The sequence below is a fragment of the Cetorhinus maximus genome, chromosome 4 (genome assembly GCF_964194155.1).
Source record: "Cetorhinus maximus chromosome 4, sCetMax3.hap1.1, whole genome shotgun sequence".
Lineage (NCBI taxonomy): Eukaryota > Metazoa > Chordata > Chondrichthyes > Lamniformes > Cetorhinidae > Cetorhinus > Cetorhinus maximus.
Window position 1 is genome coordinate 30,126,983 of NC_135882.1, and position 26,902 is coordinate 30,153,884.

At 45.1% G+C, this 26,902-nt stretch overlaps 1 protein-coding gene across 1 annotated transcript in view; it reads right to left on the reverse strand.

The window, feature by feature from the left end:
- Positions 1-7,863: 7,863 nt before the first annotated feature.
- Positions 7,864-26,902, reverse strand: part of cyb5a (cytochrome b5 type A (microsomal)) — a 46,888-nt gene continuing 27,849 nt past the window's right edge. Inside the window, exons 3-5 of the mRNA XM_078540058.1 lie at positions 11,361-11,390; positions 9,430-9,464; positions 7,864-8,741 (exon numbers count right to left, since the gene is read on the reverse strand). Coding sequence (XP_078396184.1) covers positions 8,660-8,741; positions 9,430-9,464; positions 11,361-11,390 — 147 coding nt within the window. The 3' untranslated portion in view covers positions 7,864-8,659. The remainder of the gene's footprint in view (positions 8,742-9,429; positions 9,465-11,360; positions 11,391-26,902) is intronic.

A 26,902-nucleotide genomic window follows, 5' to 3' on the forward strand; every position in this document is an offset into this window, starting at 1 on the left:
TGCCCTTGGCCTTCTAGATGGTAGCGGTCGTGGGTTTGGAAGGTGCTGTCTAAGGAGCCTTGGTGAATTCCTGCAGTGCATCTTGTAGATGGTACTCACTGCTGCTACTGTGTGTCAGTGGTGGAGTAAGTGAATGTTTGTGAAAAGGGTGCCAATTAAGCAGGCTGCTCTGTCCTGGATGTGTCAAGCTTCTTGAGTGTTGTTGGAGCTGCACTCATCCAGGCAAGTGGAGAGTATTTCATCACACTCCTGATTTGTGCCTTGTGGACAGATTTTGGGGAGACAGGAAGTGAGTTGCTCACCACAGGATTCTTAGCTTCTTAGCTGCTCTTCTAACCACAGAATTTATATGGCTAGTTCAGTTCAGCTTCTGGTCAATAGTAACCCCCAGGATGTTGATAGTGAAGGATTCAGTGATGGTAATGCCATTGAATGTCAAGGGGTGATGATTGGATTTTCTTTTGTTAGAGATGGTCATTGCCTGACACTTGTGTGGCATAAATGTTACTTGCCACTTGTCAGCCCAAGCCTGGATATTGTCCGGGTCTTGCTGCATTTGGGCACGGACTGTTTCAGTATCTGAGGAGTCGCGACTGGTACTGAACATTGTGCAATCATCAGCGAACATCTCCACTTCTGACCTGATAATGGAAGGAAGGTCATTGATGAAGCAGCTGAAAATGGTTTGGCCTCGGACACTACCCTGAGGAACTCCTGCAGTGATGTCCTGGAACTGAGATGATTGACCTCCAACAACCACAACCATCTTCCTTTGTGCCAGTGGAGAGTTTTTTACCCTGATTCGCATTGACTCCCATTTTGCTAAGGATCCTTGATGCCACACTCGGTCAAACATTGTCTTGATGTCAAGGGCAGTCACTCTCACCTGACCTCTGGAATTCAGCTGTTTTGTCCATGTTTGTTACACTAGAACAGGAGGAGGCCCCATTCAGCCCCCTCCTCCAGCCTGTTACACAGGAACAGGAGGAGGCCCATTCAGCCCCCTTCGAGCCTGTTACACTATATAGGTTATAATGAGGTCAGGAGCTGAGTGACCCTGGCAGAACCCAAACTTAGCATCAGTGAGCAGGTTATTACTAAGCAAGTGCTGCTTGATGGCACTGTTGATGACCCCTTCCATCACTTTACTGATGATGGAGAGTAGACTGATGGGGCAGTAATTGGCCAGGTTGAATTTGTCTTTTTTGTGTACAGGACATACCTGGACAATTTTCCACATTACCAGGTAGATGCTAATGTTGTAGCTAGCTAGGAACAGCTTGGCTAGGGGTGCGGCAAGTTCTGGAGCACAAGTCTACAGCACTATTGCCGGAATACTGTCAGGGACCTTTGCAGTACCTAGTGCTGTTAGCTATTTTTGATATCACGTGGAGTGAATTGAATTGGCTGAAGACTGGCAACTGTTATGCTGGGGAGCTCCTGAGGAGGCTGAGATGGATCATCCAACCAGCACTTCTGGCTGAAGATCGTTGCAGATGCTTCAGCCTTAACTTTTGTACTGATGTGCTGGGCTCCCTCCATCATTGAGGATGGGGATATTTGTGGAACCTCCTCGTCCAGTGAGTTGTTTAATTGTCCACCACCATTCACAATGGGATGTGTTAGGACTGTAGAGGTTCAATCTGATCCATTTGTTGTGGAATCGCTTTGTTCTGTCTATCACTTGCTGCATCTGTTGTTTGGCACACAAGTAGTCCTGTGTTGTAGCTTCACTAGGTTGACACCTCATTTTTAGGTATGCCTGGTGCTGCTCCTGGCATGCGCTCCTGCACTCTTCATTGAACCAGGGTTGATCCCCTGTCTTGATGGTAATGGTAGAGTGGGGGATATGCCGGGCCATGAGGTTACAGATTGTGGTTGAGGACAATTCTGCTGCTGCTGATGACCCACACGCTTCGTGGATGTCCCGCCTTGAGTTGCTAGATCTGTTCGAAATCTATCCATTTAGCACGGTGGTAGTGCCACACAACACGTTGAGGCCCCTGCACTGGCCAGATAAGGCAGGCACACTTGGGATGCCCTCATAGCTGCTAGATTTGTGGAGGTTATGATGACATGCAGTGAGGAGACACCATAGATCTTCACATTGCGAATGTTTGGCTCCTGTCTGGCTGATGGCAGCGCACATACTCTCTGTGATAAGGCTCCTGTCAAGGAGATGCAGCAAATGCCCATAGTCCCTACATTCCAGGAGGATGATGATGACATGCAGTGGGGACACTCCATAGATCCCCACACAGCTTATGCGAATTTCTCACTCCTGTCTGGCAGATGGCACCTCACTTACGCTCTGTAATCAGGGTCATATCATGGAAATGCAGTGGGGGAACTTTAACATCTCCTGATCCTATGGTTTCCTTCATGAGCTGAACCCTTCAGGACTATCGCCGGACACAGGTGCTGATGAGATGGGTGTGGGTGGCAGCCACAACTCAAAGGTGCTGTGGGCACACAGGGAGAATGATGGAACTCGGTGCCACCTGCTCAGGACATTCTGGCAGCAATGATAAGCCCCATCGAGGTACAGGCATGACTAATGTGACCAGTGACAGTGAAGGCATACCAGCAGTGTGCTGGGAAGGTTACACAAAGCACAGGGTTGAGGCCCTGACTGAGGCACCTGCCTTCATCTTGTGCAGGGACCAAGGTTTCACATCTGAGTGACACGAGCACTGCTCATCAAAACAAGGAGCCATAGGCAGGGAGACATTCTTGGGAGTTTATTAACAAAGTCACATTATGTACAAGCGATTAACTCCCATGCCAGGTTGTTCAACTGCACCTTCTTAGGACTTTGTTGCAAAAATCCAGAGAATGCTAGTCGAATTCTTCTGGGACAAAAGATTGCACTGGGTCGCTGCTGAGGTTCTGAGTCTCCCGCTTAGGGAGGGCGGTCAGGCGCTAGTGTGCCTACGCACACAGGTGGCGACTTTCCGTCTTCAGACCCTACAGCGATACCTTTACGTCGAGCCTCCTCCGAGATGATGTGCCCTGGCGACGTATTTCTTCAGCCAGGTGCACGGCCTGAATTATGACGTGCAGCTCCTGTTTATAGAGCAGAGGGGCCTTGGTGGCTCCTTACAGGCGTTGCCCGTCTTTTACCAGGACCTGATCAAAGTCGAACGTGGTCGCCTCGCGACACAGCTCTCCCCCGTCAGGAGTGGCGGCTATCGTCAGAGAGCCGCTGCTCAGGAATCCGCCCCTCCGTCCTTTTCAGTGGCTGGCGGAGAGGAGGGCTGTGGCTGCCGGGGTGACCAGGATCGGGGACGTGCTGGGTGGTGGAGGACTGGGCTGGATACTCCCGCAGGAGTTGGCGCGTTGCGCGTCTGTGAATGCCCAGATCACAGCCGATGCCATCCAAGACCTAAGGACGGTCATGCTCGAACCCGATGTCATTTTAGGTCTCGAGGTGGCCCTGGTGCGCGGTGGTCTTCCGGCTGAACGTTCCCCTGTTCGGATGGAATTCCACATTGGCACCAAGCCCCGAACCATCCCTCGGGTGCCGGTGCCCCGCAATAATATGAGCCGCCTCGGGGACATGCCCTCCGTGCCATTTAGCACGGCGCGGAGGAGCTTTCTGTATGGACTGCTGCTGCACACCTTCCATTATCTCGCCCTCGTCCGCCGCCAGGACACGCGTGCCTTGTTGCCGTCCGGCGGCGGAGGCGCCCGATGGGAGGCCCTCTACGGAGGTGTCCTCCTGCTTTCTATCGGGGACCTGGGTTGGAGGGTGTTGCACGCAGCAGTCCCCCACAATCGTAAAATGTGTAGGTTCATGGACTTCCAGGACACCTGCCTTTTTTGTGGTCTTGTGGAGTCCGTGGACCTTACATACATAGTGTGTGGTAGGCTGCACTCCCTTTTTAGTTATTTAAAAAACCTTTTATTACTGTTTTGTTTTCACTTCAGTCCCATGCTCCTGATCTACGGACACCCGGTGTGGAGGGGGGCCGGGAAGGAGGAGGACCTCCTTGTGAACCTGCTCCTGGGCCTGGCCAAGTTGGCCATTAACAGGTCCAGGCAGCGGGCGATCGAAGGGGGAGTCCCGCCCGATTGTTTGTCCCTCTTCCGCGGCTAAGTTCGCGGCCGGGCGTCCCTGGAGGGGGAGCACGCAGTGTCTGCCGACACCCTCGAGGCCTTCCATGCCTTGTGAGCACCACGGGAACTGGGGTGTTTTATCGACCCCTTTAACCACATTTTGGTTTAATGTTTGTAACTTTCTTTTAAACTTTGTCCTTGGTTTATCAGCTGACCTGACTTCGGGGCTGTGCTTGTTTTATCCCTTATTTTGTTAATTTAGTTTAATTGTTTAGCTCCAAAAGAGTTACACCTTCTTAACCTCCCTCATTCTGCTGCTACATCTTGGTTCTCCCTCGCCATCCACAGCGGAGGTGGAGGCAGCCTGCTGACTGCCACACCCTGTCTGTGAGCAACTTGTCAGCTGTCCTCTGGAGGGCTGAGACCTGGAAGGTCCCGGCCTGCTTTCGGGCTCCTGCTGTGCGGCAGTGGCACCCTCCTCCGCCTGTGGAGCTGAAGCTGCTGGAGGTCACCAGAAGAGGGGATTCAGATGGGCCGGATATTCCCGGAGTCACCTGGTGGATGGTTTTGGGGTGTGCCCCAGCTGATTCTCCTCTCTATGGGTGCCTGAGGACCCCTGGGTGACTCCTTCAGAAGGGGAAGCTAGAGTGAGATCGAGCTGCCCCGCACCCCTCTTGCGTTGACATTGTTGGAGGCCAACTATGGCACAGGCGATGGAGTTCAGCCCGTACAACAGCGCAGGGCCAATGTCCTGGACCAAGGTCTCCATAGCCACCACCATCGTACCAGCGTTGACCTCAGTACGTCGGCATGTTGGCACTATTACCTCAGACTGAAGGCAGACAGACTCCTCAATCGTGCCTTGCACTCTGAGGGGTGCAGAAGACATCCCTTCCTGATGTTCCCGAGCTTGCCTTTGCAACTCCAGCACCTGAGGTATGACCGAGTCCAGAGGCTCATCATCTGACTCAGGCTCAGCAAATTTCTTGTCCCCGGCAGCCCTCCGAGTGCCGGAAACCTGGGATGCCCGTCTCCGCCTGCTGTGAATCAGACAGTGAGATGTGCTCACCAGATTGTGACCCCAAGGCTACTTTAAAGTTTGGTCCCACTGGGGTGTGTGTCTCTGCGCTGGTGGAGGGTGTATCCTAGTATCCATATCTGGGGTCAAGCCTGTGATGACTTTTGGCCAAACCTATATTTAGCATTGGTGAGTATGAGACTTGATGGCACTATTGATAACTTCGATCATTTTGTTCATAATTTAAAGAAGTTTGATAGAGCTGCAATTGGCGAGGTTAGCTCTATTCCCTTGATTTATGGAAAGGATAAACCTAGGCAATTTTTCACTTTGCAGATAAATACCATAGTTACACTGGAAGCACTTAGCAATAGGATGTTGTCAGGAACCCTAAACTCTGCCATATATGTATATTAAGCCTTTTAAAAAATATAACATGCAACTAATTAATTCTGAAGAGTCACACAGGCTCAATGTTTCTCTTTCCGCGGATGCTACCAGACCTGCTGAGCTTTTCCTGTTCTTATTTCAGAATTTCAGCATCTGTAGTATTTGCTTTTATTTATGCAATGAATTAAGTTGGCTGGACATTGAGACCTTGCAGTGCTGTGTGTCATGCACACAAGACAAAGTATCATTTTTTTTGAGGTTTACCAGGATGCTGCATGGTCTGGAGGTTATTAGCTATGAGGAGAGGTTGGAGAAACTCGGATTGTTCTCACTAGAGTGACGGAGATTGAGGGCAACTTGATAGAAGTTTACAAAATTATGAGTGGCATGGACAGAGTAGATAGTCAGAAGCTTTTTCCCAGGGTGGAAGAGTCCATTACTAAGGGACATAGATTTAAGGTGAGAGGAGAAAACTATAAAGGAGATGTGCGGGGCAAGTTTTTTTACGCAGAGGGTAGTAAGTGTCTGGAATTCGCTGCCAGAGGTGGTGGTGGAAGCAGGTATGATAGTGGTGTTTAAGAGGCAGCTTGACAAATACATGAATAATGGGAATAGAGGGATACGGACCCCGGAAGTGCAAAATGTCTTAGTTTGATGGGCAATATGATCGGCACAGGCTTGGGTGGGCTGAAGGGCCTGTTCCTGTGCTGTACTTTTCTTTGTTCTTTATCACAGGAGGTAAGGATAAAAAGAGCACAGGTGACAGGGACCTGAGAGATATTGGAACGTCATAAGGAAGACCCAGCCACTGAGGACAATTGGTTTAATGGTCCGTCTAGGTCAGGAAATCACAATTTGTTGATTCAACTGCATCCGTGGGTCAAGCCCCTTGTCATCTTGTCTTGCAAAATGTTCTCCATCATATCATTGCTTGCACCCACTCAACTTTTGGCAGATCGGAGTATTCACTTTATAGGCGCTTCATCACTCCCCATTTATCTATCCATTGTTGCCACTAACAATTCATGTGTAACGTGGTACATCTGTTTTGTAGTCATCATCACCAACTGCACTGCATCCATTGGGCAAATGCCTGCCTGACTATAACACATAGGTCTGTTTTCTCACCAGTTATAGAAATGAAAATGCAAGGGAGAGGACTGGAGGTGACACGTCACAAATAATCCAGCTAAATGATGGAGAGGAGGTGGCACTGGAGATCAGTGGTACATTTACATCCCTCTCAGTCACTGATGGAGAGACAGGGAGCTTGCAGGCAGCTGCTGACAGAATTACAAATATCTCTGGTGCACATATGCTGACTATTTCATCAGTGACCGAGTAATGAGAAGACAAAGTATGGAGTTGTGAAGATTGTGACTTTGCCACAACAAAATCATATGAATTTCTTTTGTTTACCAGGGCCTTCACACATACAGCAAGTGTCACAGGACATCCTTGAGGGTAATTGCTCAAAGAACCTCATTCCTTTGAAGAGTGCATTGTCACAGAACATCCAGCCATGCTCTAGCACAGATACACACACTTGACTGTGTCCACTTACAGTTAGTTGGGATTTTGCCTGGTGATTCACAGAATGCTAGGAGTACCAACAGGGCCATGTGCATACTTTACAATAGCAGAGAGGAGAACAGAGGAGTCACTAAGCTCCAATGAGGGAATTTACACATTGGAATTTGAAATAGAAACTACAACTTGTTAATGTAACCTACTGCAATGAGAATTGTCAATGTGTATATGAGTATGTTACAATCTCAGCCAGTTTCTTCTAGGTTTTAAGTCTATCTCATAGGAATTCTCTTAATTTAGCAGTAATTGTCATGTTCAGCTGGATTTGTATAGAGCTAAAACTGTCAGTCTGCATCTAATGAAGGCTCTCTGAAGTGAAAATTGCTGTTACCAGCACAGATTCCCACCTATAGCTTCAAAACAAATGAATTCCTCTCCCCATTCTGCCACTACACAAAAAAAAATGTAGATGTGCCCTGTTACATTACTAAAATATTGTTTCCGTTTCAAAGCCCAGAGTGTAAATTCCTCCATTGGACTTCAAAGATTACCTGAGCCATTTATGAAGGGAAGGTCCTGGATTTAATTTCCAGTCTCTACTGAGGCTGGGCGAGAACAGGGCTCATTCATGATGATTCTTCCTGTTTCATAGTCAAATAGCGTGTCAACATTCACCATCAACTCTTGCATATGAATAATGGCTACTTAAGGAACCTTCCTTAAGCTGGAGGCTGCTCATGGAGAAGAAACCCTGAAAAGCTTGGCAAAGAGAAGAAATTTGGAAAACAAAGCACAATCTGAACTGTTTTATGCTCAAAATTCTAATCTAACTTTGGTCAACAAAAGGTGAGAAAGTGCTTTGGATGTACTATTTATCTGTATGTATTTATTTGTAAAAATGAAGTACATGATTTCATTACTATATTGAAAAATACACTTGTCAGCAGATACGATTATATACAATACAGATTTATATTAGTTGTTCAGAATTGTTTCTCTTTGCACATCTGGGATCTTCACACAAAAGGCACAGTGAATCAAATAATACAAAGGCACTCCCAAAACGTCAAAAACCTCAGCAATTCACCAAGAAACTTACTGATGGGAACAGCCTCATTATGATAAATCGGATGGGAAATAATTCTTGCACCTGGCCCATTCTGGAGACAATTCTCTCAGTTAAATACAGTCATGTGAAATCTATGCTAGATTACTAACCCCTACCCTATCTCATTGACATTTTGAAGGAAACATTTTCCAACCACGGAAAGACAAGTGCTAGACCATCTATGACGAAGTCAGTATTATTCTCTTTACACAGAGTGGTGAGGATGTGGAACTCACTGCAACAATGAATGGTTAAAAATGATAGCACTGTCACATTTAAGGAGAGGCTTGATGCATACATTGGAGGGAAGGGAATTGAGGGATTTTAGAGGGAGGGCAGGAAGAGGTAATTTGAATGGAAGTTGATTCACGTGGAGTACAAATACTGAGATAGACCAAATGAGCCAGTTTCTGGGCTGCAGATATGATGTAATTCTGTGTAATTCTTCAAGGGAACTGCCCATATGAACCGTAACAATTTTCACATTTTGAACTAATTTATAATAGGTTGTAATCAACATGAAATAGTGCCAACGTCTCTTCTATACATAGTGTTTACTGATCGGCTGCATAAAGGCGATATAGGAGGGCCACAGTCAAGCCGGCTATTGCTGGGACTATCCAACTGGACCACCAACTGCAAGAAAAGAACAGCCACAGGATCAAAAACATCATAGTATGAGAGCCACTTTTATTTATTAACTTACAAACGTTTGGTTAGCGTACCTTTAAGCAAAAACAACCATGACAAACAAACCCATTGGTTCATGATCAAATGCTACCGAACTCTAGCATAAAAGAAAGCATTTACAAAATTGATACAACTGAGGGGAAATTCCCCCGCCCCCAACCTTCCTCAGGTTCATTCCAGGGTCTGCTTGGAGTTAACTGGTCTCAACCATAAAAAGTGGTTAGGACAGGTGTGGGGAAGGAAAAAGAGGTGGCGGTGGGAATGCTGCAAGAACATAAACTCCTGTGAATGAAATGAACTCAAACTGTTGGAATTTACCAAGAAAAAAAAATAGCAAAACAAAAATTTAGATGGAAAACACTGAAAAAAATTGAACTTAAAATGACCAGAATGGAGTAAAATATAGGTGGTGAATTAGACACAGCCATCAGGTCATCTCTAATTTAATAAAGATGCTTGTTAGATTATGATTCATAAATACGAACGAGGACAGAAAGCACTGTCGTGAAAATTGACCAACACTATACTTCAAACTTCATCTACTATTCGAAAGTCAATGCTACAATATGCTTTACGAAAGAATGACATCAACTCCATTGAAAAAAAGGATAATTGTTTACAGACAATTTTGTACCTTGATTCAGGCTCCAATATGACAACAGCTGGCTCCTATAATAGAAAGACCAACACGTTATCTCGTGAATATGAAAAGTCTCAAATCAGGGAGATTTGATCTGCAGGCAAAAAATGAAAGCTAACATGCAGGAAGTTACCAGCTGCACTAGCTTTTACCCATGTAGTTGCCCCGATTACATTTCAGGGGTTTTTATCTGATTTACTGCAAAATTCTAGTTGCTATATATACACCATATAGGGGTTCAGTAGTGTAATGATTAGGTTCCTGGATCAGTAACCCAAAAGGCCAGAAATAATAACCTGGAGAACTCAAATTCAATTCCACCTTGGCAGATGGGAATTTAATTTCAGTTTTTAAAGTCTGGAAATAAAATCTAGCACGAGTGATCATAAACCTGTTGTATTGTAAAAACCCAACAGATGCATTAATATCCTTTAGGAAAGGAAATCTACTGCCCTACATCTACATGTGACTCCAGACCCACACCAATGTGGTTTACTCTTAGCTGCCCTATGGAGTGGCCAGACGACTCAGTACTAAAGCACTACTCCGTGGTTCATCACTTCCTCAGGGTAGCGAAGGATGGGAAATAAATGCTCCTCATGCCTACATCCCGAAACGATTAAAAAAAATTGTACTGGCTGTGATTCACGCACAAGATATTCCTTACTTTTCAATCTATTTGGCTTTATTCCTACCACCCCCTCCCCAACCCACCAAAAGCTTTAACTGCAGAAACAGGAGACTAATTCCATTTACACCAAGGAGGCATTGCAACAGTGATTACACTTGCACCAATGCTGTAAACTGCATTTAATGTATATAGAGTGCAGTAGGGGACTGGTGTTAAGGAGAACAGAGCAGGAGCCCAGCACTACAGAGTGGAATAAGTTGCCTGGACTTTTGACCTCATGCCACTCCCTCCCTAACAGCACTGTGGGTTACCTACAGCACATGCACTGCAGTTGTTCAAGTTGGGGGCTCACCCACCAACTTCTCAGGGGCAATTAGGGATAGGCAACAAATGTTGGCCTGGTCAATGATGCCTTCATCCCATGAAAGAATGTAAAAAAAAAAATCAGCAGATCTGGGGAGGGTGCAGAATCTGAAATAAAAGCAGAAAATGCTAGAAATACTCAGCGAGGGTGGTGGGGGGGGTGGGGGGGGATAAAGAGCAGAGATGGCAACAGAGCGTGCCCACAGAGGCATGGTCATTTATCAGAACTGGGGAAAGTTAGAAATGTAGTAGGTTTGAGCAAGTAAAAGAGGGAAAACAATGAAAGGAAACATTTGTGATAGGGTGGAGGTCAGGAGAAATTAAAATGATAAAAAGGTTTCACAGTGCAAGACCAATGGGGGGTGCTAATTACAGGCAGCTCAAAGTTTCCTCTTCTGACCATTACAGTTGGCTCCAAAGCTTGTTGCAACAAGTCTCAGCCCCACATCAGTACAACTCCCTGGTACAGTCCAGGAAGCTCACATTCCACATTTGGATAGCATCTACATTCCAAAGCTAATTCCAAAGTAGATGCAACTTCTGTCCTGCCGGAAACGTGCTATGATCTGTCGTCTCTATGGAGGCGCTTTCTTTGGAAGGCTACCTGCGGAATGCTTTTTATCTACCCTTCAATTATATTGATTTTAAAGCAAACAGAAATATCAAGTAGCAAGATTCAAAATATATTTTTATATTAGGTAGTATACTTGCTCGGTGGCTGCTACTTGCTCTACATTGGGATCCTGTGAGCAGGCAGACAGCAATCATGAATATACTTCTCAAACATGGAATACAACGTAATTTTGAATGAGCTCCCTTGAAATCTGTCAACTGCTTGCAAGATATCAAATTAGATTTTAACACATGGCTACTGATCGTGTTTAACAAAAATAGAAATAACCCTGTTGTAATAGAAACAAGATCACCTTACCTTTGGCTTCTCAAAAGCAGCTCTATCATCCTGGAATTAGAAAAATAAAACAAGTGAATGTTAAAACTTGATTTTGAGAGTCCAATAGCCTTGCCTTAAAGGTTTCACATCAAAAGTTGCCTATTGAACCATGGTTTAAACCTGTATCATCTGAGTCCTATACCTACCTCTCCATTTCACACTGATTGTTAGAAACTGGTATATTCACATACCTAATAATATAGCTGAGCTCCTGAAGATCATTCAGCAAGCCCCGATTTATTTCCTATAAATGGCCTGGACTTAGAATTTAAAGGGTCATTTCATCAAAATTTGCAGACCACACTAAAACAAGAAGCTGTGATAGCTTTAGGAGGACAAACAAATTAGTAGATTGGGCGGATGGATGTAAAAAGAAATTTAATGCAGAGAAATGTGAGGTGATAAGACACTTTGAGAGGAATAATTAGAAGGCAGTAAATTATATACAAAATGAAAAACTAAAGCAGGTCAGGAAAACCATTTTCATTAGTTAGTGAATCAGCAACTGGACAACATTAATTTAAGGTCAAAACCATAAGAAGGGAGGGTGAGGGTAGGAGAATAAGATTTTTTGAAGCTGAAAATTATTAGGACAGTTAATGCCCTACCAGAAGCAGGAGTGGAAGCAGAAGTCATAATAGCTTTTCAAAGGCTGAAATGGTTAAATATTTTAAAAAGGAAATGAATAAATGAGTATGAGAGTACATAAACAAGAGAATGGAAGTAAGGAGTAGGTTCTTTTGAAGAGTCTGCACAGGTATGAAGGGTCAGATGATGTCTTTTTCTGTTGTATAATTCTATGACATGATGTTGAAAATAGTCAGAAACAAAAAACATTGTTCAAAGGAAAAGCAACAATGTTAAACTTAAGCCGCAGTACAATTTTTTAAAGTTGTATCCATTCTGTTGCATCAATGAATAAAATACATGCAGACTAATTATTTGTTTTTACTCAGTGACACACATTTTAACAGAATTGCAGGAAACGATTTGCCTCTCTCCACATCGATCACTGCTTTCTCAATACAATGGCTCTTGGACCCATGAAATTGCCCTTGAAGAACATTAGAATCAGTTGTCAAGATTAACAAAGCAAACTATCACTTGAAATATTGGCTAATAATTCCAGCCTCCATCAACTCAGTAATGTCATTGAGCATCCCAATAGTTAAGTTGCAATCAGCAAAAAAACACAAGCCAAGTGGTGGCAGAACACACTCTGGGAGACAAGCAACTGAACAGAAAAGTGACTCCCAGCTTCCAGTCACTTGCCATTCTAATTCTCCAAAAACCTTTGACCTCAGACTCCTATGCTGTTGCAGAGAAACTCAATACGTGTTTGAGGAACATCTTATCTTTCGATTAGGCACCTTAAAACCTTCTGGTGCCAATTTGAGTTCAACAACTTCAGCTCATAACTGCTGCATTTCTTTTTTTTGGAGGGCAGGTGCTGGCAATGTTTCTGCTGTTGTCATTTGCACCTCCTCTGCGTCCATCTTTTGTTTCTTTATCGTTCCATTCCTAACGCTCTTATCATTGCACCATCCTTTTTGTCATTTAATCATTCATACAGACTGTCCGTTTTATTCCTTCATCTAGCCCCCCCTACCCCGCCCCCTTATTTCTGTACTTGCTCACAAACTGTTAAATTGCTAACTTCTTCCAATTCTGATGAAAATAATCAAACTGAAAGGTTGGCACAGATCTTCCTGTCACCGGATTGACGTACATCGGACACACCTCCCCAGAAGTGCTATGGAACCCCTCGGATGTCCCAATGCAACGACTCCATGGGAATTGTCTAGGAAGTTTGAACTTCTGATGAGCAATTCCCATGCTCCCTGGGACCCTCCAAAAGTCTGAGTTAGAGTCAGAGACTTTGGACAGTTCTGACTTACCTGGATAGTTATGCAGGAAATGTTACACAGAAAAATCCTAGTCTAACTCCTGGGTAACTATACAACTGACCTCCCAATCACTCACTGACCTCCCCCAACCCTACACCGGACCCAACCCCTCCCCTAATGCCCCGACCCAACCTGACCACCCGACTCCTTATCGACAAGACTAGCCCCCACCAGGCGACTCTCCTCCCACCCCCCTCCCCACCCCAACTAGGCGACGCTCCTTCCACCAGGGTCCCCGACCGGATCCAACCTGACTTCACAACTGAACTCCCCCCTCCTGACCCCTCGACCTGACCCATCCCCCAACCCCACGACCTGACCTCACCACCCTATCCAGCTGCCATCCTACCCACATTGCTTCTCTCCGCAGTTTTGAAAGAAGCTTTGGGACATTTAAACCCTACTTACCAGAATATGGCAGCTAGTGCTGTAAAAAAAAGGGTAGGATCAAGGGGTTCCGATTCTGATCGGAAGATTCTGGCCATTAACTCACTCCCTGAACTGCTGAATGTTTCCAGCATTTTCCATTTTCACTTTGGATGATAATGGAACCTAATGAGGGCAGTCCCACCCAGTTAGAAAATGGAGCAGTGTTACAGAAGGACGGTATGGTCAACCATGTTAATGGCTACCAACTGGTTGAGAAAGATGAGGACAGATAGTGCACCACAGCCAGTCACATATGTCATTTGTGACTTCAATCTGGGCTGTTTCAATGTTGCGGAAGTGGTGGGAACATGTTTGGAGAGATTCTAACATGAAGTTGTGAGAACACATGAATGAATGCTCTGCTAGGCGAAATTTAATTAAGAGAGAGATTTTCAGAGGGTCCCTCCACCATGCTTCTTTTCCACAATAATAAAGCGTTGCAGATGCTGGAAACCTGAAATAAAACAGGAAACACTGGAAATACTCAGCAGTTCAGGCACTCTCTGTGGAGAGAGAAACAGAGATAATGTTTCAGGTTAGTGACCTTTCGTCAGAACCAAAAGCACTAAGTTGAAACATTAGGTGGAGTTATTGGTGGTGGCACGAGGCCCTTCCACCTGCTGGAAAATGAGTAGCAACCTCACCATGGCCATTTCTGGGAGTGCCGATGGGAGTTGAGCAGGCACCTACCTGGTTAGTGTTGGGGTTCCCGGCTCCTGTAAGGGGAACATCCCCCAGGAAATTCTGCTGTAAGATTGGCGTCCTGCATCCGAGAGCTGCCATCCAATCAGAGGCTGGCAGCTCTCCTGTACCAGCAGCACTACCACCAGGAATGATGCCACCACCAGTGTGGCCTACACCATGAATTATCACTGCAGCCTCTGGAAAAGGGGTTTGCCGGGGCCAGACAAGAATACCCCGGCTAGTTTAGCTGGTTGTGGGGGGGTGGGGGGGTTGATTTAAAAAGGTGGGGATCTTACTCTGACTTCCTCTGTTCCCACTGGCAGGTGCCTCCGTCAAGTGTTGCCCTGGTAGTAAGTCCCATGGCGTGGCTCCCACCCACCTCTGGTTAAATATCAGTGGTGACAAGTGGAGGCCATCGAGTCTTCCTTAAGGTGGTCACTTAAGGGCCTCAATTGGCCTTTGAGTATGAAGGTAATCCTCTAGCCTTCCCACCCAGGTCTAAATTGGAAGGAGCTGGGATCTCCATCCTGCATCCCTCCACCCGAGCATACGGCACCCCCGATCCTCCAGGGGGGCACTAAATTCCACCTGTTAACTCTACTTATCTCCCCACAGATGCTGCTAGACCTCCTGAGAATTTCCTTCATTTTCCATTTTTATTTTGCTTCTCCCCCCCAGCCTTATATTCTCTCTGGCACCTCTCACTCACTTAATCATTGGTTGTATGATTAACATCAGTAATCTCAGCCCTATTGCAAATCTCTCCATCTTATCACTTCTTGTACCACTTTTAAATCCTTTCTTAAACCAATTTTTAAACTTATGCTTTGGCAGTTTATGTCCATTTCACCCCTATCTTGGTGCATTTTTATAATAAAGGAATTATATAAATGCACGTTGTTCCATTACTGTCCTTGAATTATGAAGTTATACCAGCAAATAACCTAATTTTAATAGCACACATTCCAAGAGTTGACAGGAGTGAGGAATAGAATCAATAGTTGATGTTGTCTTGGTGGATGAAGATCCTGTTCTGAAATTGAACCACAAGATCTGAAAACCAGCAAGGTTTGGAATGGAAGGGCAATAGTGACAGGGGATTCCATAGTCAGGGGATCAGACAGGCATTTCTGCAGCAGTAAATGTGACTTCAGGACGGACAGTGTGTTGTCTCCCTGGTCCCAGGGGCAAGGATGTGATGGAGCGGCTGCAGGACATGCTTCAGGGGGAGGGGGATCAGTCAGAAGTTGTGGTCCACATTGGTACCAACGACATAGGTAGGAGGAGGGGAAGGAGGCCCTGAAAGCAGATTTTAGGGAGTTAGGAAGGAAATTATAAAGCAGGACGTCAAGAGCAGTAATCTCAGGATTACTCCCAGTGCTATGTGCTAGTGAGCATACAAATAGGAGGATTGATCGATTAAATACTTGGCTGGAGAACTGGTATAGGAGGGAGGGCATCAGGTTTCTGAGGCATTGGGACCGATCCTGGGGCAGGTGGGACCTGTACAAGCTGGACGGGTTACATATTACCATGACTGGGATTGATATACCTGCAGGGAGATTTGCTAGTGCTGTTGGGGTGGATTTAAACTAGCTTGTCAGGAGGGCAGGAACCTGAGGGGTGGCGTCAAATTGGAAGGAAGTAAAGCAGGTAACAGGCAGTAGTAGTGAGACTAGAAGGCAGGAGAAACAAAGCAGAGTATTGGGTATGCTTCGAATGCAGAATGATGTCAAAAAGACAAAGTTAAGGGCACTCTACCTGAATGTGCACGGCATTTGCAATAAGGCAGATGGTATAAAGGCAATAGAGGTAAATGGGTATGATATAATGGCCATTACGGAAACATGGCTGCATGGTAACCAAGGCTGTGAACTGAATATTCAAGGGTATTTGATGTTTAGGAAGGACAGACAAGAAGGGAAAGGAGGCGGAGTTAAGCTGATAATAGGGGATGGGATCAGTGCATTAGAAAGGGAGGATCTCAGGTTGGAAGAACAATGTGTGGAATCTGTTTGGGTGGAGCTAAGAAATAGCAAAGGGCAGCAGACATTGGTTGAAGTGGTTTATAGGCCACCAAATAGTAATGGTAATATGGGGCATGGTATTAATCAGGAGATGAGAGAAGCATGTAGCATGGGCAATACAGTAATCGTGGGTGACTTCAATCTGCATCTAGACTGGGTAAACCAATTGAGCACTAATGCTGTGGAAGACGAGCTTCTGGAGTGTGTTAGGGATGGTTTTCTAGAGCTGTATGTTGAGGAGCCGACTAGAGGACAGGCTATGTTAGATCTAGTATTATGTAATGAAAAAGGGCTAATTAATAATCTTGTTGCAAAAGAACCTTTGGGGATGAGTGACCACAATATGATTGAATTTTACATTATGTTTGAAAGTGAGGTAGTTCACTCTGAAGCAAAGGCGTTAAAGTTGAATAAAGGAAATCATTCAGGCATGAGGGGCAAATTAGCTGAGGTGGATTAGGAAGATACATTAAAAGGTATGACTGTACATAGGCAATGGATAGTTTTCAAAGAACTATTACACAGCTTACATTCCTATACATTCCTTCAAAGTGTAAAAACCCAAAAACCGTCAGTCAACTGTGGCTGACAAAAAGGAAGTTAAGGATTGTATAAGATTAAAAGAAAAGGCTTATAAAGTTGCCAGAAGTAGTAGTAAACCTTAGGGTTGGGAGATTTTTATAATACAGCAAAGGAAGACCAAGAAGCTGGTAAAGAAAAAACAAGAATAGAATATGAATACAATCTAGCAAAAAACATAAAAACGGACTGTAAAAGCTTCTATAGGTTTGTCAGATGGAAGCGTTTGGCTAATACAAATGTGGGTCCATTAAAGGCTAAATGATTACTTTGTCGGTTTTCACTGAGGAAGATACAGGAAATCTCTGAGATTTAGAGATCCAAGGGGCGAGGGAGAATGAGGAGTTGAAGGAAATTAGTACAAGTAAGAAGGTTGTATTGGAGAAATTAAGGGGCTGAAAGTTGATAAGTTCTCGGGACCTGATATTCTGCATCCCAGAGCGTTGAAAGAGGTTACTATAGAGATAGTGGCTGCATTGGTGATAATTTTCCAAAATTTTATAGATTCTGGAATTGTTCCTGAAGATTGGAAGGTAGCAAATGTCACCCCACTATTTAAGAAGGGAGGGAGGAAGAAAACAGGGAGTTTTTATTTTTATTCGTTCACGGGATGTGGGCTTCGCTGGCTGGGCCAACATTTTTATTGCCAATTCCTAGTTGGCCTTAAGGTGGTAGTGAGCTGCCTTCTTGAATCACTGCAGTCCATGTGGTGTAGGTACACACAGTGCTGTTAGAAAGGGAGGTCCAGGATTTTGACCCAGCGACAGCGAAGGAACAGCGATATATTTCCAAGTCAGGATGGCAAGTTACTTGGAGGGGGAACCTCCAGGTGGTGGTGTTCCTATCTATCTGCTGCCCTTGTCCTTCTAGGTGATAGTAGTCGTGGGTTTGGAAGGTGCTGTCCAAGGAGCCTTGGTGAATTCCTGCAGTGTATCTTGTAGATGGTATCACACTCTTGACTTGTGCCTTGTACATGGTAAACAGGCTTTGGGGAGTCAGGAGGCGAGTTACTCGTCACACGATTCCTAGCCTCTGAGCTGCTCTTGTAGCCACAGTATTTATATGGCTAGTCCAGTTCAGTTTCTGGTCAATGGTAACCTCCATTGATAGTGGGGGATTCAGTGATGGTAACACCATTGAACATTATGGGGCAATGGTTGGATTCTCCCTTATTGGAGATGGTCACTGCCTGACAGTTGTGTGGCATGAATGTTACTTGCCACTTGTCAGCCCAAGCCAGGATATTGTCCAGGTTTTGCTGCATTTGGACATGAACTGTTTCAGCATCTGAGGAGCTGCGAATGGTGCTGAACATTGTGCAATCATCAGTGAACATCCCCACTTCTGACCTTACGATGGAAGGAAGGTCATTGATGAAGCAACTGAAGATGGTTGGGCCTAGGACACCACCCTGGGGAACTCTTGCAGTGATGTCCTGGGGCTGAGTTGGCTGACCTCCAATAACCACAACCATCTTCCTTTGTGCTAGGTATGACTCCGACCAGAGGGTTTTCCCCCTGATTCCCATTGACTCCAGTTTTGCTAGGGCTAATTGATGCCACATTTGGTCAAATGCGGCCTTGATGTCAAGGGCAGTCACTCAAACCTCACCTCGGGTGTCCAGCTCTTTTGTCCATGTTTGAACCAAGGCTGTAATGAGGTCAGAAGTTGTGACGGAACCCTAACTGGGCATCAGCAAGCAGGTTATTGCTAAGCAAGTGCCGCTTGATAGCACTGTTGATGACTCCTCCGATTACTTTACTGATAATGGAGAGTAGACTGATGGGGCGGTAATTGGCCGGGTTGGATTTGTCCTGCTTTTTGTATACAGGACATACCTGGGCAATTTTCCACATAGCCGGGTAGATGCCAGTGTTGTCGCTGTACTGGAACAGCTTGGCTAGGGGTACGGCAAGTTCTGGAGCACAAGTCTTCAGTACATTGCCGGAATATTGTCAGGGCCCACAGCCTTTGCAGTATCCAGTGCTTTCAACTGTTTCTTGGTATCACTTGGAGTGAATCAAATTGGCTGAAGACTGGCATCTATGATGCTGGGGACCTCCAGAGGAGGCCAAGATGGATCATCCGCTTGGCACTTCTGGCTGAAGCAAATGTTTCAGCCTTATCTTTTGCACTGCTGTATTGGGCTCCTCCATATTGAGAATGGGGATATTTGTGCAGCCTCCTCCTCCAGTGAGTTGTTTAATTGTCCACCACCATTCACAACTGGATGTGGCAGGACTGCAAAGCTTAGATCTGATCCGTTGGTTGTGGGATCGCTTAGCTCTGTCTATCGCTTGCTGCTTATGCTGTTTGGCACGCAAGTAGTCCTGTGTTATAGCTTCACCAGGTTGACACCTCATTTTTAGGTATGCCTAGTACTGCTCCTGGCATGCCCTCCTGCATTCTTCATTGAACCAGGGTTGACTCCCTGGCTTGACGGTAATAGTAGAGTCGGGGATATGCTGGTTCAAGTACAATTCTACTCTTGCTGATGACCCACAGCACCTTCTGAATGCCCAGTCTTGAGGCGTTAGATCTGTTTGAAATCTATCCCATTTAGTACGGTGGTAGTGTCACACAACACAATGTGAAGGCAGGACTTTGTCTCCACAATGACTGTGCAGTGGTCACTCCTACCGATACTGTCATGGACAAATGCATCTGCAGCAGGCAGGTTGGTGGGGATGAGGTCAAGTATGTTTTTCCTTCTTGTTCGTTCCCTCACCACCTGCTAGACCCAGTCTAGCAGCTATGTCATTTAGGACTGGGCCAGCTCAGTAGTGGTGCTACTGAGCCACTCTTGGTGATGGACATTGAAGTCCCCCACCCAGAACACGTTGTGTGTCCTTGCCACCCTCATTGCTTCCTCCAAGTGATGTTCAACATGGAGCAGTACTGATTCATCAGCTGAGGGAGGGCGGTACGTGGTAATCAGGAGGTTTCCTTGCCCATGTTTGACCTGATGCCATGAGATTTCATGGGGTCCGGAGTCGATGTTGAGGATTCCCAGGGCAACACCCTCCCGTCTGTATACCACTATGCTTACCTCTGCTGGGATGGTGATGGAGGAGTCTGGGACATTATCTGTAAGGTATGATTCCTTGAGGATGACTATGTCAGGCTGTTGCTTGACTACTCTGAGGCACCTGGGTCTGTGGCAGGTGGTGAGGGAACCAACAAGAGGGGAAAACATACTTGACCTCATCCCCACCAACCGCTGCACAGTCATTGTGGAGACAAAGTCCCGCTTTCACATTGTGTTGTGTGACACTACCACCGTACTAAATGGGATAGATTTCAAACAAATCTAACGCCTCAAGACTGGGCATTCAGAAGGCGCCTTGGGTCATCAGCAACAGTAGAATTGTACTCGAACCAGATGTTAATAAGGAGGACTTGCAGGGTTGACAGGGCATTGTCCTAGGTCGATGCCAGGTGGTCCATCTGCTTTCTGTGGTTTTGTAGTGGTTTGTTACAATGGAGTGGCTTGCTAGGCCATTTCAGAGGGCAGTTAAGTCAACTACATCGCTGAGTCTGGAGTCACATGTAGGCCAGATCAGGTAAGGACAGCAGGTTTTCTTTCCTAAAGGACATTAGTGAACCAGATGGGTTTTAACAACAATCAACAATGGTTTCATGGTCATCATCAGACATTTAATTGCAGACTTTTTATTGAATTTGAATTCCACCATCTGCCATGGTGGGTCCCCAAACCATTACGCTGGGTCTCTGGATTACTAGTCCAGCAACAATACCACTATGCCATCACCTCTCCTTACAGACCTATTAGCCTTGCATTAGTTGTAGGCAAATACTAGGATCTGTTATAAAGGATGTGATAAATGGGTACTTGGGATAATCATGATCTGATTGGGCATAGTCAGCATGAAATTGTAAAATGGAAAATTATGTTTGACGAACTTGGAGCTTTTTGAGGATGTTACTAACAAAATTGATAAAGGAGAGCCAACGGACATATTATACTTGGATCTTCAGGAGGCTTTGATAAAGTACCCAACATGAGGTTCATTAGCAAAATATAAGCACTGGGATAGGAGGAAATATACTGGCACGGATTAAGGATTAGCCAACAGGCAGAAAACCAAGTAGGAATAAACAAGTCATTCTCATGTTGGCAGGCTGTGACTAGCGGGGTACCGCAGGGATCAGTACTTGAGCCCCAGCTGTTCACTATATATATATATATATATATATATATCAATGATTTGGATGTGGGGACCAAATGAAATATTTCCAAGTTCAAGGATGATACAAAGCTAGGTGGGAATGTGTTGTGAGGAAGATGTAAAGTGGCTACAGGAGGATCTGGACAGACTTATTGAGTGGGCAAGAACATGGCAGATGGAATATAAATGTGGAAAAAATGTGAGGTTATCCATTTGGTAGAAAGAACAGGTGCAGAATATTTCCTAAATGGTAAGAATTAGAAAGTGTAGATGTACAAAGGGACCTGGGTGCCCTTGTCCATAAGTCACTGAAAGCTAACATGCAGGTGCAGTAGGCAATTAGGAAGGCTAATGGAATGTTAGCCTTTATCACAAGAGGATTTGAGTACAGGAGTAGTGAAGTCTTGATTCAATTGTATAGAAGCTTGGTTAGACTGCACCTGGAGTAGTGTGCGCAGTTTTGGTCCACCTACCTCAAAAAAGAATATTATTGCCATAGATGGAGTGCAATGAAGGTTCACCAGACTTGTTCTGGGGATGGCGGGACTGTCTTATGAAGAGAGATTGGGCAAACTGGGCCTGTATTGTCCATGGCTGACAAGGGAAGTCAGGGACAACATAAAAACTAAAGAGAAAGCATACAATGCGGCGAAGAGCAATGGGAAACCAGGGGATTGGGAAGCCTACAAAGACCAACAGAGGACAACTACAAAAGAAATAAGGAGGGAGAAGATTAAATATGAGGGTAAACTAGTCAGTAATATAAAAGAAGATTGCAAGAGTTTTTTTAGATATATAAAGGGTAAGAGAGAGGCAAAAGTGGACATTGGGCCGCTGGAAAATGACGCTGGAGTAGTAGTGGGGAACAAAGAAATGGCGGAGGAACTGAATAGGTACTTTGCGTCAGTCTTCACAGTGGAAGACATGAGTGACATCCCCAAAGTTCAAGAGAGTCAAGGGGCAGAGATGAGTATGGTGGCCATTACCAAGGAGAAGGTGCTAGGAAAACTGAAAGGTCTGAAGGTGGATAAATCACCTGGACCAGATGGATTGCACCCCAGAGTTCTGAAGGAGATAGCTGAAGAGATAGTGGAGAAGTTAGTGGTGATCTTTCAGGAATCACTGGAGTCAGGGAGGGTCCCAGAGGACTGGAAAATCGCTAATGTAACCCCCCTGTTTAAGAAGGGAGTGAGGCAAAAGATGGGAAATTACAGACTGATTAGCCTGACCTCGGTCGTTGGTAAGATTTTAGAGTCCATTATTAAGGATGAGATTTCAGAATACATGGAAGTACATGGTAAATCGGGCAAAGTCAGCATGATTTCATCAAGGGGAGGTCATGCCTGACAAATCTGTTAGAATTCTTTGAGGAGGTAATGAGTAGGTTAGACAAAGGAGAGCCAATGGATGTTATCTACTTGGACTTCCAGAAGGCCTTTGACAAGGTGCCGCACAGGAGGCTGCTCAGTAAGATAAGAGCCCATGGTGTTAGAGGCAAGGTACTACCATGGATAGAAGATTGGCTGTCTGGCAGGAGGCAGAGAGTGGGGATAAGGGGGTCCTTCTCAGGATGGCGGCTGGTGACTAGTGGAGTTCCGCAGGGGTCAGTGTTGAGACCACAACTTTTCACTTTATACATTAATGATCTAGATGAAGGAACTGAGGGCATCCTGGCTAAGTTTGCAGATGATACAAAGATAGGTGGAGGGACAGGTAGTATTGAGGAGGCGGGGAGGCTGCAGAAGGATTTGGACAGGTTAGGAGAATGGGCAAAGAAGTGGCAGATGGAATACAACGTGGGGAAGTGAGAGGTCATGCACTTTGGTAGGAAGAAGAGGCATAGACTATTTTCTAAATGGGGAGAGAATTCAGAAGTCTGGAGTGCAAAGGGACTTGGGAGTCCTAGTCCAGGATTCTCTTGAGGTTAACTTGCAGGTTGAGTCGGTAGTTAGGAAGGCAAATGCAATGTTGGCATTTATTTCGAGAGGACTAGAAGATAAAAGCAGGGATGTGCTGCTGAGGCTTTATAAGGCTCTGGTCAGACCACATTCAGAATATTGTGAGCAATTTTGGGCCCCGTATCTCAGGAAGGATGTGCTGGCCCTGGAGAGGGTCCAGAGGAGGTTCACGAGAATGATCCCAGGAATGAAAGGCTTAACATATGAGGAACGTTTGAGGACTCTGGGTCTATACTCGATGGAGTTTAGAAGGATGAGGGGGGATCTGATTGAAACTTACAGAATACTGAAAGTCCTGGATAGAGTGGACGTGGGGAAGATGTTTCCATTAGTAGGAGAGACTAGGACCCGAGGGCACAGCCTCAGAGTAAAGGGAAGAACTTTTAGAACAGAGATGAGGAGAAACTTCTTTAGCCAGAGAGTGGTGAATCTATGGAATTCATTGCCACAGAAGGCTGTGGAGGCCAGGTCATTGAGTGTATTTAAGACTGAGATAGATAGGTTCTTGATTGGTAAGGGGATCAAAGGTTACGGGGAGAAGGCGGGAGAATGGGGTTGAGAAACTTATAAGCCACGATTGAATGGCGGAGCAGACTCGATGGGCCGAATGGCCTAATTTCTGCTCCTATGTCTTATGGTCTTCTCTAGAGTTTCTAAGAATGAGAGGTGATCTTATTGAAACCTACAAAATGCTTAAAGGAATAGACAGGGTAGGTGCAGGTAAGATGTTTCCCCTGGCTGGGAGTCTAGAACCAGGGGACACAATGTCAAAATAAGGGGGAAGTCACTTAGGACTGAGGTGAGGAGAAATTTCTTTACTCAGTTGTGAATCTTTGGAATTCTCTACCTCAGAGGGCCGTGGAAGCTCAGTCATTGAGTATATTTAAAGGTAGTGATTGATAGATTTCTGATTAACAATAACGTAGAGGGTTATAGAGATAGTGTGGGTAAAAGGCTGTGGAAGAATAAAATACATCTACAGGACAACTAAGGGTTAAACAGTTAAAACCGTAGTGGAATACTACAGCACAGTTCCCTCTTTTGTTCTAGCAGGTACACCTGCAGCTGCCAGCTAATTGAGCAGGAAAGGAGAAAAGGAGTATCTTAAACAAGCTTCCTAGAATCCTTGAGACAAGGCTAGGATGTCTGCCCCCAACACAAAGAGACAGGATCAAGCAATGGTCATCTGTTCTCTAGAGTGTACACCCCCTAGCACTAAAGATAAGGTCAAGCATGGTTATCTATTCTCTGTCTCACTTTTTTATTACCAGATGGGCTTCCCCCAATATCCTGCATAGTCATAAATTAGAATAGACTAATTGTGTGTTGCATGCCAAAGACAATGATTCTCAATGTAATTAATTATTGAAGGTTAGACAGTCTTACCAACTTCAAGCTCTTTGATATGTACGACTTTTACTATAAATGTGTACACTCTGATGCTTCCTCAGAGTGCCGGCTAGCTCCATTGTACGCTGCTGGGCTCTCCATGATATCATGATTCAATAAAGACTTCCGAGACAAACCTCCTGGGTCTGAGTGTTCACTCCGTTTTCCGCGACAAAGGCATTGAAGTGTTCGATCAGCCATGATCATATTGAATGGCAGAGCAGGCTCGATGGGCTAAATGGCCTTCTCCAGCCCCTATGTTCCTATTGCCAGCACAGAAGGAGGCCATTCGGTCCATTGTATCTACACCGGCTCTCCAAATGAGCATTATGACCTAGTGCCATTACCCTGCCTTTTCCCTCTACCCCTGCACACTGTTTCTACTCAAATAATCATCTAATGCCCGCTTGAATGCCTCGGTAGAACATGCCTCTACCACACTTCCAAGCAGTAATTTCAGACCCGAGCTACTGGTTGTGTGAAAAAGTTCTCTCACGTCACATTTGCTTCTTTTGCAAATCACTTTAAATCTGTGCCCTCGCATTATTGATCCTTTTACGAGCAGGAACAGCTTCTCCCTATCTACTCTGTCCAGCCCCCTCATGATTTTGAACATCTCCATCAAATCTCTTCTTAGGCACCTTCTCACCAAGAAGAGAATCCCAACCTCTCATAACAGAAGTTTCTCATCCCTGGAACCATTCTTGTAAACCTCTTCTGCAGTCTCTCTAATGTGTTTACATCCTTCCTATAATGTGGCACCCAGAACTGTACACAATACTCCAGCTGAGGTTTAACGGGTGTCTCATAAATTCAGCATAACCTCCCTGCTCTTGTACACTATGCCCCTATTAATAAAGCCCAGGACACTATATGCTTTATTAACTGCTCTCTTCACCTGTCCTGCCGCCTTCAATGATCAATGCACATATACACCCAGGTCTTTCTGCTCCTGCACCACCTTCAAAATTTCGCCCCTTATTTTATATTGCCTGTCCATGTTCTTCCTACCAAAATATATCACCTCTTACTTCTCCACATTGAACATCTCCCAGCTATATGCCCACTCCACCAACTCGTCTACGTCCTCTTGATGTTCCACATCATCCTCCTCGCAGTTCCACACTCCCAAGCTTTGCATCATCTGCAAACTTTGAAATTGTCCCCTGCGCACCAAGATCTAGATCATTAATAAATATCAGGAAAAGCAAGGGCCCCAATACCGACCCCTGGGGAACTCCACTACAAGCCTTCCTCCAGCCTGAAAAATATCCATTGACCATTACTCTTTGCTTCCTATTTTTCAGTCAAATTTGTATCCATGTTGCTACTGTCCCTTTTATTACATGAGCAATAACTTTTCTCTCAAGTCTGTTGTGTGGCACTGTATCAATTACCTTTTTGAAAGTCCATGTACAAGACATCAACAGCATTACCCTCACCAGCCTTTTCTGTTACCTCTTCAAAAAACTCCAGCAAGTTAGTTAAACACGATTTCCCCTTTAGAAATCCATGCTGGCTCTTCGTTATCAACCCACATTTTGCCATGCGACTACTAATTCTACTCCAAATAATTGTTTCTGGAATCTTGCCCACTACTGAAGTTAGCTGATTGCTCTAATTGCTGGGCTTATCCTTACAACCTTTTTTGAACAAGGGCGTAATGTTTGCAATTCTCCAGTCCGCTGGGACCACCCGAGTCTAGGGAAGACTGAAAGATTATGGCCAGTGCCCCTGCAATTTCTAATCTCACTTCCTTCAATATCCTTGGAAGCATCTCATCTGGTCCCGTGCCTTGTCAACTTTAAGTATCGATCGTCTGTTCAACACTTCCTCCATATCAATTTTGAACACTTCTAGTGACAGAGTTTCCTCGTCTGTCACCATGGCCTGATTAGCATCTACCTCCTTAGTAAAGTGGATGCAAAGTATTCATTTAATCCCTCAACCATGGCTCCTTCATCCATGTGTAAATTCCTTTTTAGATCTCTAATTGGCCTTACTCCTTCCTTTTACCATCCTTTTACTATTTATATGCCTATAGGAAGACTTTAGGATTCCACTTTATGTTAGCTGCCAGTCTTTTCTCAATTCCCCTTTGCTCCTCTAATATGCTTATTCACCTTCCCTCTGAACCTTCTGTATTCCTCTTGGTTCTCAGTTGTATTTTCTACCTGACGCCTGTCATTGGCGCACTTTTTCTTCTTTATTTTAATTTCTATCTCCCTTTTCATCTAGGGAGCTCTGGATTTGTTTGCCCTACCTTTCCCTTTCGATGGAATATACCTTGCCTGGGCCTGAATCAATTCTTCTTTGAAAGCAGCCCATTGTTCAGCTACAGTTTTTCCTGGCAATCTT